This window comes from Bicyclus anynana, chromosome Z (assembly GCF_947172395.1).
Source record: "Bicyclus anynana chromosome Z, ilBicAnyn1.1, whole genome shotgun sequence".
Lineage (NCBI taxonomy): Eukaryota > Metazoa > Arthropoda > Insecta > Lepidoptera > Nymphalidae > Bicyclus > Bicyclus anynana.
The window spans coordinates 15,595,417-15,610,495 of record NC_069110.1 but is presented as its reverse complement, the minus strand read 5'-3'; the positions used below and the strand labels follow the sequence as shown (position 1 = coordinate 15,610,495).

The 15,079-nt window shown below is 34.1% G+C and overlaps 1 protein-coding gene across 1 annotated transcript in view; it reads left to right on the top strand.

The window, feature by feature from the left end:
• Positions 1-15,079, top strand: part of LOC112051812 (SCY1-like protein 2) — a gene marked incomplete in the record, with an annotated part of 207,276 nt that overhangs the window by 143,361 nt on the left and 48,836 nt on the right. Inside the window, 1 exon segment of the mRNA XM_052890763.1 lies at positions 11,183-11,303. Within this exon segment, the coding sequence (XP_052746723.1) occupies positions 11,183-11,303 (121 nt within the window).

Sequence of the window (15,079 nt, the reverse complement as noted above, 5' to 3'; positions counted from 1 at the left end):
TAAGTATTTCATCTTCAGACTGCCTTCTAGTATCAAATACTTCATGTGAAAGAACACTTATAACTCTCATAACAGAGCAAATAGTGAAAATAAAGATAAGTCATATCTTTATTATCAATATTTGCCATATAATCAAGCCAAGAATTTCTTGCTATGGAGAATTCTTTCTTGAGTTGATGTTTCGTGGTTGAATTGACCTTTGACCGAAACTCTGCTTCGTTTACTTCGTTTGTCTAAATAGAACTTTGCGAAGTAAATGAAGCGGAGATTAGGTAGCAAGGCATAATGACGATCCATTTTCCGTTTTCTTTACTTTCGTACGGCGATCACCTATTAAAAAAAATATGCAAATTCTATAAAAAAATATATAACTCTAGAGTTATGGGAAATTCTCACCAGCATCTTGTAAAATCAAGTCCAGTATTTGTTTCTTCGTACTCGGATTTCTGGACGAGATTCTTATCACTGTCTAGCATTCAGTTGAAGTTGTACTTGAGACCAAAACTGGTTATATGTGTTACCACTTATCTGAGTAGAACTTAGAGGTAGCACAGATAGCTAGTTTCGGTAACAAGCAGGTATGCCGATGATCCATTTTCCATACTTTGCTCTCGTTTGAATAATAACCGTCTCGTGCGGGTCATTTCCAATACTCCACAAACCAAACTATATTTATAGACAATATTAATAAAATGATAATGTTAATACATACAATAAATGATATTTACAATAATAATTCTAATCATTATAGATATATTTTGCATACCGCTGCAATATACTCCTACTCTTACTTACTGTAAAGACCAGAGAAGAACCTATTATTCAAGAAAAAGGAAATACTAATTATGAAAAAAGTTTGTATATGCGGATGTCAAGGAGACACGTTACGTTTGTTTCTTATGGGTTTCACTGGTTTTGCCACGCTACTTATAAACCCTCATTCTGGATCATCTTTATTCTGTGTTCTTAACAGATGAGAGATTTTTCCACTTTCATAAGTATCCAACAGCTTGAAAAATCATTTTACTAATTTCTGCAACTTGTAACCTTAAGGAAAGATCGTTATCCATGATAATAATACAACACTTCTTACTTAATCGTCTTTCTATATTGAAAAAAAAATACAACTGTTTATACATTTTGAAACGAAATATTCTAGATACCGCATCCTACTAATATAATAAACGCGAAAGTTTGTGGCGCGAAAGGATGTTTGGATATTCCAACTCTCAATTCTTTATTAAAAAAATAGTAAAACTGTTTATACACAGAATAAATCTTACCCACTAATTATGAATATGACAGATACCGCATACAAAATATAATATTCGATACATATTACATACATATATTACTTCAGTGAAACAAAATATCTTTATATCTAGAATATACATTAACATCTCCATTACATATAGTTATAGAATAAGTACGACATATTAATATATTAATAAGTATTTCATCTTCAGACTGCCTTCTAGTATCAAATACTTCATGTGAAAGAACACTTATGACTCTCATAACAGAGCAAATAGTGAAAATAAAGATAAGTCATATCTTTATTATCAATATTTGCCATATAATCAAGCCAAGAATTTCTTGCTATGGAGAATTCTTTCTTGAGTTTATGTTTCGTGGTTGAATTGACCTTTGACCGAAACTCTGCTTCGTTTACTTCGTTTGTCTAAATAGAACTTTGCGAAGTAAATGAAGCGCAGATTAGGTAGCAAGGCATGATGACGATCCATTTTCCGTTTTCTTTACTTTCGTACGGTGATCACCTATTAAAAAAAATATGCAAATTCTATAAAAAATAATATATAACTCTAGAGTTATGGAAAATTCTCACCAGCATCCTGTATAATCAAGTCCAGTATTTGTTTCTTCATACTCGGATTACTGAACAAGATTTTTATCACTGTCTGGCATTCAGTTGAAGTTGTACTTGAGACCAAAACTGGCTATATGTGTTACCACTTGTCTGAGTAGAACTTAGAGGTAGCACAGATAGCTAATTTCGGTAACAAGCAGGTATGCCGATGATCCATTTTCCATACTTTGCTCTCGTTCGAATAATAACCATCTCGTCTCGTGCGAGTCATTTCCAATACTCCACAAACCAACCTATATTAATATACAATATTAATAAAATAATAATGTTAATACAAACAATAAATTATATTTACAATAATAATCCTAATCATTATAGATTTATTTTGCATACCGCTGCAATATACTCCTACTCGAACTTACTGTAAAGTCTTTATTACAAAATTTTCAAAACAAACGATTATACATAGAATAAATCTAATTCTTATTTATATTCCCGTTCCCGTGAGAATACGGGGATAAAATGTAGCATTTATTGCACTCACAATTAACGTTGCTTGTTATTGGTAAAATAATTTACATAACAGGGCAAATAGTGAAAATAAAGATAAGTCTATATCTTTATTATCAATATCTGCCATATAATCAAGCCAAGAATTTCTTGCTATGGAGTATTCTTTCTTGAGTTTATGTTCCGTGGTTGAATTGACCTTTGACCGAAACTCTGCTTCGTTTACTTCGTTTGTCTTAATAGAACTTTGCGAGGTAAATGAAGCGCAGATTAGGTAGCAAGGCATGATGACGATCCATTTTCCGTTTTCTTTACTTTTGTACGGTGATCACCTATTAAAAAAAATATGCAAATTCTATAAAAAAAAATATATAACTCTAGAGTAATGGGAAATTTTCACCAGCATCCTGTATAATCAAGTCCAGTATTTGTTTCTTCATACTCGGATTTCTGAACAAGATTTTTATCACTGTCTGGCATTCAGTTGAAGTTGTACTTGAGACCAAAACTGGCTATATGTGTGACCACTTGTCTGAGTAGAACTTAGAGGTAGCACAGATAGCTAGTTTCGGTAACAAGCAGGTATGCCGATGATCCATTTTCCATACTTTGCTCTCGTTCGAATAATAACCATCTCGTCTCGTGCGGGTCATTTCCAATACTCCACAAACCAACCTATATTAATATACAATATTAATAAAATAATAATGTTAATACGCACAATAAATTTTATTTACAATAATAATCCTAATCATTAAAGATTTATTATGCATACCGCTGCAATATACTCCTACTCGTACTTACTGTAAAGTCTTTATCACAAAATTTTCAAAACAAACGATTATACATAGAATAAATCTAATTCTTATTTATATTCCCGTTCCCGTGAGAATACGGGGATAAAATGTAGCATTTATTACACTCACAATTAACGTTGCTTGTTATTGTTAAAATAATTTACATAACAGGGCAAATAGTGAAAATAAAGATAAGTCTATATCTTTATTATCAATATCTGCCATATAATCAAGCCAAGAATTTCTTGCTATGGAGTATTCTTTCTTGAGTTTATGTTCCGTGGTTGAATTGACCTTTGACCGAAACTCTGCTTCGTTTACTTCGTTTGTCTTAATAGAACTTTGCGAGGTAAATGAAGCGGAGATTAGGTAGCAAGGCATGATGACGATCCATTTTCCGTTTTCTTTACTTTTGTACGGTGATCACCTATTAAAAAAAATATGCAAATTCTATAAAAAAAAATATATAACTCTAGAGTTATGGGAAATTCTCACCAGCATCCTGTATAATCAAGTCCAGTATTTGTTTCTTCGTACTCGGATTTTTGAACGAGATTCTTATCACTGTCTAGCATTCAGTTGAAGTTGTACTTGAGACCAAAACTGGCTATATGTGTTACCACTTGTCTGAGTAGAACTTAGAGGTAGCACAGATAGCTAGTTTCGGTAACAAGCAGGTATGCCGATGATCCATTTTCCATACTTTGCTCTCGTTCGAATAATAACCATCTCGTCTCGTGCGGGTCATTTCCAATACTCCACAAACCAAACTATATTTATAGACAATATTAATAAAATTATAATGTTAATACATACAATAAATTAAATTTACAATAATAATTCTAATCTTTATAGATATATTTTGCATACCGCTGCAATATACTCTTACTCGTACTTACTGTAAAGTTTATGTTACAAAAATTTCAAAACAAACGTTTACACATAGAATAAATCTAATTCTTATTTATATTCCCGTTCCCGTGAGAAAATGTAGCGTATATGACACTTACAATTAACGTTGCTTGTTATTGGTAAAATAATTTTCAAACCGGTTCAATAGGTCCAGAGATTGCCACTACAAACTTACGAACTTTACTTCTTTATAATATTCTTTTTAATTTCCGCGGGTGGGAAAGGAACGTAGACGTGGGAATTCACGAATTACGAATCACGAAGAGGTGGACCGATGGTTGACTCAAGCTTTAAGCAGTCACGGAGTGTTTCACACGTACATCTTTGCAATAGGAGCTATTTATTGTTATCGTCGCGTTACAGCGACTTGCGGTACGGACGGCTTCAGTGTGCTCGTGGCGTTCGAGCCATCCACATCTCTTGTTGTGTAATTCAATGTTCTTTATGTATTGCTTGGGATGGGAAGGGAGAATGACTTGAGTAGAAAAGGGCAGTGTTTGATATCAGTCAAATGATCATTTAACCCTACACACAACGTTCACAAGTGCGTGACTTCACTCTGCCATTCTAGGTTCTTATTTTGGTTACAGTTTGATTTATTAATTAAGTTGTCCTGACAAAATATTGTGAATCATAATCATTGTTCGACATTAGTTTTCTTATTTTTGTAATCACTTATGAGTCTGCTAAAATTATGAGGAGAAGAGGACACTCCGCGACATGCCTTTTACGAATGTTCTGCCTGTGACGACCTGAGAGAAGCAGCACAGGCAGAGTATGGCCACGTGGACGCCGAAGGCGAGAGGCAGCTGTACGTATGCTCCGGAATATAATAAAAAAGAGAAATAATTTACAGGCAGTTAGCAGTTAGTTTGTATGGAGGATGGGTTTCTCCTTTGTAATTGTAAAATATTTGAGCACATTTTTTCGTTACATATTTTATGTACAAAGTAACATTAGTTTGGTTCCCTAAATAACTTCCGTCCAGAATTGACGATACGATGTGATTAATTAATAAAACTCATTTTCTTTTACTTGTCACTGGTTTCATTAATAGTCAAATTCCGGCTGAACGAAGTAATGATGCCAACTAGAATATGCGAAGGATATTTATTTTTTTCCCGTCACAATTCTTGGGTAGGTATTAATTAATTGTTAGTCGTTTTATTGGCTTTGATTTCGTGAATCATATTTAATTACATTTTAATCAAGAGAGCAGTGATAGCCCAGTGGATATGACCTGCGACTCCGATTCCGGAGGGTGTGAGTTCGAATCCGGTCCGGTATCATGCACCTCCAACTTTTCAGTTGTGTGCATTTTAAGAAATTAAATATCACGTGTCTCAAACGGTGAAGGAAAACATCGTGAGGAAACCTGCATACCAGAGAATTTTCTTAATTTTCTGCAAGTGGGAAGTCTGCCAATCCGCATTGGGCCAACGTGGTGGATAAGGCCTGACCCCTCTCATTCTTAGAGGAGACTCGAGCTCAGCAGTGAGCCGAATATGGGTTGATAACGATTCGAACATTTTAATCAATTTAATGAAATTCTATTGTTCTATTGAGGTATCAGTGATGAGTTTTGAGTGTTTTGTTAGGGTATCTTTATAAAAAGATGGTCGTTTCCACTGATAAAAATAAAATTTACTTAAGATCCAGAACCCCCACCCCTGTTGTTTTTGATTTGTTGGTAAGAAGATTATTTGTACAAGCATTCAAAGAAGTATTACAAAAAAAAATTAAAACCCCTTTATCTAGTTCTATTTTTACCATAATGTTTATCTACCAGAACGAAATATTAATTGATTAAGACGATCTATGTACCGAAAACAAGTAAGTATAACTCTCATCGTCGTTAAACAATATTATCTTGAGTATTTTTGTGTAAGTGATTTATTAAAATATTGCAAGATACTTCAAATATCCTTGTGGCTTAATAGATAACGACTTTCATCAGTCTTCTACGTCAAAAGCATAAAATGAATTACCTTATAAACTCTATCAACCTTTCAACATTTATATTATATTTTACCATAAAAGCATTGATTTACGCTAATATTCTTTTGCTTATTACGAGTTTGATCATATTAATAAGGAGGACAAACATACTTACACACAAACTTTCGCCTTTATAATATTAGTACACACTAATATTATATAGGCGAAAGTTAGTGTGTAATTGTATGTATATGTGTATATGTGTGTGTGTGTGTGTTTGTCCTATGCAATGCGTCTACTGATGCGATTTGTCTGAAATTCAGAATGGAAATAGATTTTACTCTGCATTAATAGGTATATAGGCTTTACTGTTTATCCCAGATAAATCTAAGTCGCGGGCGTCACTAGTATCAAATAAATATAAATAACGATTAAAAAGTAAAATATTTTAATTAATTTTTTCATACCCCTTCAAAATTACTATAATTTTGAAACCCGTTGCTTCATAGGCAATTTTACCAAAGAACCAAAGAGCATTATATTTAAGTACATATAAAAACTAAAAAAAGAAATTTGTGTGTATGAACATCCATTGTGGTCATAGTGGTATACAAAATCATTGTAATCTTCAAGGGTTAATCGCGAATAAAAAAAAATGTATTTAAATTACAAGCTATTTTTTTTTTATTTTATCTTTACAAATTAGCACTTGAGTACAATCTCGCATGGTGATAAATGCAATTCAGGACGGAAGCGGGGATATAGGATGAATGGTAGTTTTTAACTTTTTACTCGTTTTTTAACAAGAAGATAGTTAAAAATTGGTTTTGAAGTTTTTTTCTTTCGTTTTACTACAATAACCTGTAATTATTTTCTCATACTAACAATTTCACTCCAATCTCATGATCATGAATGACGTAGCGATGAAATGACGTTAACGTTATGTTACACAATAATTCATTGTTTGACACAACTGGAAAAGTGACATAATATCTATACTTATAATAATTTTATTAATAAACTAGTGGACGCCCGCGACTTCGTCCGCATGATACTCGATGTAAACTTTTAACTAGCCCTACCCAATTCTACCCCTACCCTACCCCTACCTTTTCCTGAATTTTTGTTGCTATAAACCTCACAGAGCCCGAGACCTTTCCAACGAATGCAAAACCGCGGAAATCGGTTCGTGCGTTCTGGAGTTATAGCGTCAGGAAGGAAAAACCGACTTATTTTTATATAGTAGATAACTTTATCACTTATGTAAACCACATTTTAACTCGGTTTTCTGTCGTTACCTTCTTGATGCAAATTCTTCATCAAAGCGCGGAATCCTGGGACTCGGATTATATTTTAGGCATTGACGATTGAGATCGAACCCACTTTCTTAAGTATTTCTTTACGAGATTTTTGGCGCTGTCTGGCATTCACTTGAAGTTGTACTTGAGATCAAATTTGCTATTTGTGTTACCACTTGTCTAAATAGAACTTCAGGGTAGCAAAAATAGCAAGTTTCAGTAACAAGCATGTATGCCGATGATCCATTAATAACCATCTCGGTTTTTGCGGGTCACTTCCAATATTCCAAAAGTTTTCATGGTCTGAAATTCAAAAGTAAAAACTAGAATCTTTAAAGGATCACTTCGTTGTCCGTCTGTCTCTCTGTGAGCGCGTAGAAGTATCAAGCTGAAAATCATAACAAAAGTCAAGCATACTGCCCCTTAGAATTCTAAAAAAATTAAACTTTTAAGCCAAAACAATCAAAAGATACAGATCTGCAACTTCTCGATACTCGTAAAATAATCAAAACCCACAGGGTGGGTGGTCACTTTTGTGGTCTAAAGTACCCTGTTGGTTTTGATTATTTTGGGGAAAAGTGTTAAATACTGATACCGCGATTAAAAATACGTGTGGAAGCTCATTCGACTCTTCACGACGTCTAGACTTAATTTCAGACGCTCGCACATAAACATTTGCCAAAGTGTGTGTTTAGAGAATTAATCGACATTTTTTAAGTTAACGTATATTTGCGATACAACTTAAGCGAATCCTTTAATAGGATTTACAATACACATACGAGGACTATAACACAAACAATACCAAAGGTGCATTCATGCATGTAATACGAAACTATTATCCTATTTGCCTATACATTACAGACTGTATTGTTCGAACGGTATTTGAAGCATCATCGCTGAACGTTTAAGACCGACTGAATATACCTACACTATTTATAGGACACGTACGATAGATACGTATATATGCAAGGTGTCCCGTAATTATGGTTAAAACGGTTAACGGTAAATCCACAACCTAATTATCTTAAACTAATTTGATTAGTTTAAAAAATAACCCTAACCCTAACCAAGGGTGACCAAGTTAATTTTATTCGGATTTTTAAATTTTTCTATCTTTAGTTTTTCAATGTTTTATCTACTGTAATTTAGATTATAAAGATCCGTTTTTTGTTAAACATTACGGATTCAATTATCAATGTAACTAAATACTAATAATATAAAAAAAATACTACTTTTATAAAGAATGTTTTATTTGTTTTGTAGAAGACGCTTTGAGTGCAGTAATTATTTTTCTTTCATTAAGATGACCTGATTTTAAAAAAAAAGCTGTCCTGTAAAAAAATCGCATGGAACTGAAGAGGATCAGCTCCATAGGATTTTAAAAATTGTACTATTATTGAGGTATATAAATTGGTATAAAACTACAAACATGTGAATGCTGGTAAAAATGTAGGTCAGCTGGTGCTGAATTTTCAAAACCGGAAAAAGAAAATCAAAAGCTGAAGTGCCAATGGGCGGAGCACATAGTTCGAAGAGCCGATGGACGTTGGGGTCCCAAAAAGCTGGAATTGCGATCCCGCACTACAAAACGTAGTGATATCAAGCGAATCGCTGGGATTCGCTGAATGCCCAGGATCGTGATGTTTTGAAGTCCCTACAAAAGGCCTATGTCCTGCAGTGGACGACGATGATGAATGAAAACTTTGTCGAGTAATTCGTTCATGTAATCAATGTTCGAACAAAATTATGCTCTACTAAGTATTACAGTCCCCCCGCATATTACTCATTAGGGTCATTGCAGATTGAGCGACCAACTCCATTATTATCCATGGATAGCTAATTGTGAACGTAGGCCTATAATTCTATTGCAGAGATAATAACACTAGACTAAAAATATATCTAAAATAAAATCTAAAAATCTCACTAAAAATCATCAGTTTTTCGTAAATTTCGGAAATCCATGGATAAGAAGGAGCCTGATTGATTAACTGATTTGGCTGAAATTTGGAATGGAAATAGATTTTACTTTGGTATAATACATAGGCCACATAATTTTCATCACGGAAAATCCATGTTTCCCGCGGGATTTGTGAAAAACTGAATTTTTTGAAATTCACGCGGACAAAGTCGTAGGCTTCCGCTAATAAACGAAAGCAATTTCAAATAGTAACTCTTTTAAGGGCATACGTTCTTAAAACAAACTGTCATTATGACAACACTGGCAAGTCTCTGAATATGTTCAAAATTTTTATTAAATGCAAATTTTAATGATTAACGATAAAAATGCTTTGAAAAAAATAAGATTTCAACTAATTATCACCGTTATCTAAAATCATAACTCTAAAAAATGCTCGTAAACTAAGCCTGATGAATTTTGACTTGTTTAAACTTTTGATAATAAATTAGTTCACACTCTCAATTAGCTTTAAAGGAACTACTCAAATCTAAAATAGATTTTTTTTATCTTCTCGTCTACGTTATTTGTGATTTCCCGCGAGATTAAGAAATTTTACTGCAGCGTAGGGAAATTACTCGTCTTAGGTTCCGCTCTTCGGTATTTTTTTTTTAATATAAAAGTCGAGTTTTGCTGAAATGATTCATCATTCATTAACAACCCTTAATCGGCCAACTGCTGATCACGAGTCTCCTCTCAGAATGAGAAAGGGTTAGGCCAATAGTCCACCACGCTGGCCCAATGTGAATTGGCAGACTTATTAATAACTCACGTAGACAATTAAGAAAATTCTCAGGTTTCCTCACGATGGGTTTCCTCCACCTCTGACTTTTCAGATGTGTGCATTTTAAGAAATTAAATATCACGTGTCTCAAACGGTGAAGGAAAAACATCGTGAGGAAACCTGCACACCAATGAATTTTCCTAATTCTCCGCATTGGGCCAGCGTGATGGATTATTAGCCTAACCCCTCTCATTCTGAGAGGAGACTCGAACTCAGTAGTGAACCGAATGTGGGTTGATTTGATGATGATGATGAATGATATGTAATTGGCCCAATTGTTTTGTTTTCTAAATTAAATTTCATCTATAAGCTAATTACATAAAAGCTTGTGTTAAGTTAAATTAAGTTAATAAGTTTCTTTTAAGAAAAGGTCACTTCTAAGTATGCGCATCGTAGTGAAACTATTGCGCGTGGCCCGAGAAGAACTTGACCGGTTTTAATCTTATTATCTCGCTTGTATAAACAACTTGCAAGACTTTTAAGTAACTTCCTACAATCAGTTAACTTCAACTGTAAGAAGTTTAGAAGTATAATAATAATTGTTGGATAAAATAAGGCGTTACTTTGCAAAAGTTCAAGAACTAAGTAACGCTAACGCTTCTTTGCTGTTCGCCACAAATACGTATAAATTAATATATATTGATAAAAAGTATACGTATTTGTGTACTATAGGTACGTATAAGTAAGTACAGATGCCATTAAATGATTATATGCATGGGGCTAAGTAGTGTTATTGTATAAGGATATTTATTTATGAAAAAAAAAATCTGGTAGTTTAGATTATGCCGCGTTGCAAGAACAGTTGCATAATTATTTTATGGGAAGTACCTACATTATAAAATTCACTACATTATAAAATACATTATCAAATTCAGTTATGCAGGTTTCCTCACTATGTTTTCCTTCACTGTTTGAGACACATGATATTTAATTTCATAAAATGCACACAACTGAAAAGTTGGAGGTGCATACCCCGGACAGGATTCGAACCCACACCCCCCGAAGTCATATCCACTGGGCCTACCTATACTACCTATAGGTATACTATACATGAAAAAATTAATGAAATGTAATAAATAAATATAAATAAATAGCTAACCAGACCAATGGGTACAGACAGACAATGAGGCAATTTAGCTCTAAATAGCGTACTCTTTTCAGATCATCGAAGCTCTAAACTACATGCATTACACGAGCAATCAGATCCATCGAAACGTGTGCCCGCAAATCATCATTGTCACCAAACGGGGAACTTGGAAGCTGTTCGGACTAGAGTTTGCAGGTACGTTATTAACATCTATTTTTGGCAACATTTATGAATATACTTACTAGAGGCTGAACCTTCAAACTTCGGCCACTTAAGTAACGGTAAGCGTCGGACCCGAATCAAAAGTGTTCTAAATAGTGTTTTTATAAAAAAAAAAATATTCGCGTGAGTTAACTATATTTTTTTACTATAATCCAGAACGAGTATTATCGTCAACCGGCAACATTTTGTCAACATTTTTACAAATTGTAAAAAAAATACATAAGTAGAATTAAAAATATAGACCGAGAGCCTGCGATAGCGAGACATACCTCATTTTATGCTCCGACTACGTAAAGTATTTTGTCATCGTCGCGTGCCAAACTGTATTAACAGAGGCACGTATAAAGATTCAACTACGGTACTCACTTTAATTAGCGCGTTGTACAAAATGGAAAATTCATACTCCATTACAGGTTCCAATAATGAGTCCTTTGGTAGGCAGCGCATATCTGCATCTATGAAGAGCACGCCATAGCGTTTTATATATAACTTATGTATTGCGGTTTTATTTAACTAATCTTTATTTAAATAACTTATTTATATCAGTCGCTTTACTTTGTTGCAAAAATTGTAACCTATAGTAGTTTCACGTCGAAGGTATAAGCCGTTTCAAGCGAAATTTCAAAACATCAAAATTTTAAAACATGATCTTATGGACAATAAATAATTACAGAAAGAAATAATCCGCGTCTATTAAAAAACTATACAAATCAAATAGCATTAACAAAATGTTAAACTAAAATGAATCACTGTTTCACCCTAGCTGCTATAAACACAAAAGAAAAAAATGCTGTAAGAAACAGACACAGAACAGAACCACACCAGAAGGTCAAGTTAGGTATATTATAAATATAAAGGTATACCTCATCATCATCGTTGGGGTCCATGGACGTTGGGGCAGTGTTGGTCGACGCCCAACTAGGTGGACTGAGGATATCAAGCGGGTTGCAGGGAGCCGCTGGATGTTGGCGGCTCGAGACCGTTGTGCTTCCGTTGTCCATGCAAGACGCCTATGTCCAGCAGTGGACGTCTATCGGCTGATAATGATGATGATGTTTGGGAGATTTCCGGGGCGTTGTACTTACCTGGTGATGCAGCCGATGATGAAGGCCGTAGTCGAAGTCAGGTGTCAGGTCAGTTGGAGGTAGGCGGCTCAGGAACTCCGGAATTGTGGTGTCCTGATCCCGAATCGAATTTATCGCCAATCTGTAACAGAACGTTCATTGTACCTACATATCGTTGGAATTAAGTTTTGTTGTAGCGTGGTGGGTCTAAGCTCCATATCTCCTATAAAGAGATGCCTGTAATAGGCCGTCAAGTTAGGCTAATAATAATGAAATGCTGATTTGGTTCCTGGAAAAGTTGAAGTTTTTTCAAGCGACCGTCATAATACCCACATAAAATATGCGTGTTAGTTTTCCGTGATGAGGCAACCTAAACAGAATTAAAAAAAAAATAAAATCCAATTGACAGAACGCGTGAATATACAATTAATTTATTCAATATTCATACAATTAATTAAATCCACTTATATATTAGAAAAAGAATAGGGTAGTTTGATAAAAAATGATGATGCTAGTTATTTTATTATTGTATCGAAAGATTTAATATGAAATTGAGTTTAATGTTAATATCAAACGAGAAATTATTAAAATCAAATATTAAATTAAGAAGCTAGAAAAAGAACAATCTACACGTGGTCAATAATTGTTTCGTGTATCATTAGAAACTCACACTAAAACGGGAACGTAACTCGATGAATAGAAAATTATACTAAATTAGTGTAAACTTAAAAAAAACATCTATTTACATCTATTTATATTACTACAGCCTTTCTTGATGAGTATGTTAACTAACAAAGAAATTAGAAATGATGGTAGAAAACGCATGTCATTTCATAACTTATTTATTTTAAAATATGTGTGGTTTGTTTATAAAATGTTATATAAAATATATTAACCATATCTAATTGTTATAAGCTTATTAATCAAATTATTTTCGTTAATTTAAGAACAATAATTGCGTACAGTGACCAAAGTTTTAAATTATTACGATAATAATTAACGTACAACTTAACCACATTTATTATCTATTAATATTTTTGTTTTACTGTGGGAGTAAAAAGTTACAGGTTAAAATCCGATGCTAATGTAAAATATTATAACAGCTTTTAACTTAAACTCAAAACTCAAACTCAAAATTCATTTATTTCAAAATACTTAGTTTACAAGCTCTATCGAAACGTCAGGTAATAATATTAAACTTAAGATAATGGTGATAATAACTATTCGAAAACTTAAAATTAAAGTCACGAGGGTTCCAAAACGCCTTGGTCCGAGAAGAGCCCACAACAAACTCAGCCAAGTTTATCACCATTTAACAATAGGTATATAAGCCTATCCTGTCTTAATAAATTAATCGTTACAACTTATACTTGCCTGATGTTAAATTTACTAGCTAAAAAGGATACAACGATTTATTTTCGTATCACAAAACAATATAATAATAAGGAATAATTATTTTAACCATTTTTTGTACTCGGACAATTTTTGTAATCGCGAACTACCTACTTCAGTAAATCTTCTTATTAGAAAGAAGAAAGAAAAAAGAAAATAAATTTATTCATATCTAAAAGTTACAGACTGTCAATAAATACCTTATCCTTATGATAGCATGTATGTCTGTAACCCTTAAAAAGAAAGGGTGTACAGCTCAGCATATGCCGTGCACTACATACAAGAATAATACACGGCGCTGATTTTCAGCTGAGACCCGTGTGACGTCACAGCGTTTGCGATCGTAGAAAGAGAATCAACGTGCCAATTGGCTACAGGGGCTGGCCTCCCTCCGTCCACGAGAAGGGATATGGAGCTTACACTCACCACGCTGCTCCAATGTGGTTTGGCGGGGTAAGATTGATATTATTTCTGGACCGGTAGAGGGCCGTTCAAATATATTGATTATGATATCCAATCATTTGGGCTTCCAAAGGTTTTTACGTAAATATAAAATAGGAATCACTAATGATTTAATTACGAGTACTAAAGTTGCAGAAGCAAACAACTTTCATGACACGAACATTAAGTAAATATTTGAATGAAACAAAGTATATATGAAACAAAGAAATTGTAGGTATTCTAATTTCTTAATTAATAATAAAGTTCTAACGATGCGAATCCTTCGTAATATTACAGCAGAAGAGGCCGTAAGCAGTTAGTTAGAATGTTTAATTACGCTGAAAGTTTTAAGGATATTACTCTACACCTCTAACTTTACTTTGTCTATAGCTTGGCAACTTCGTTCGTAACACTCGGAATGGTCCGCGCGGGCCGGGGGGCGTGTTGCTATGAATAAAAAAAAACTCCAACTTACGCACCTCACTTCCCCGCACGCACGATTTCACACCCGCGCAGTTATTCCCCTGTCGCCCACATATCATGGGAGTGTCATCAATGAACTTGCCAGACTATAAAACTAATGTCCGGCCGCACAGAGATCGCGTTTCTAACAGTTCGTGACTGAATGGGACAAACATATTCAATTATGTCATATGGTATTTTACTATGGGGTAATGCTGCTAATATTGATAAAGCTTGGCAACTTCGTTCGTAACACTCCGATGGTACGCGATAGCCGGCGGACGTGTGTGTAGCAATGAATGATATACCCACGACTTATGCACCTAAAGTGAGGTGCATCAATCGTGATGAGCACGATTTCACACCGGCGCAGGCTTCCCCACCCCTCCC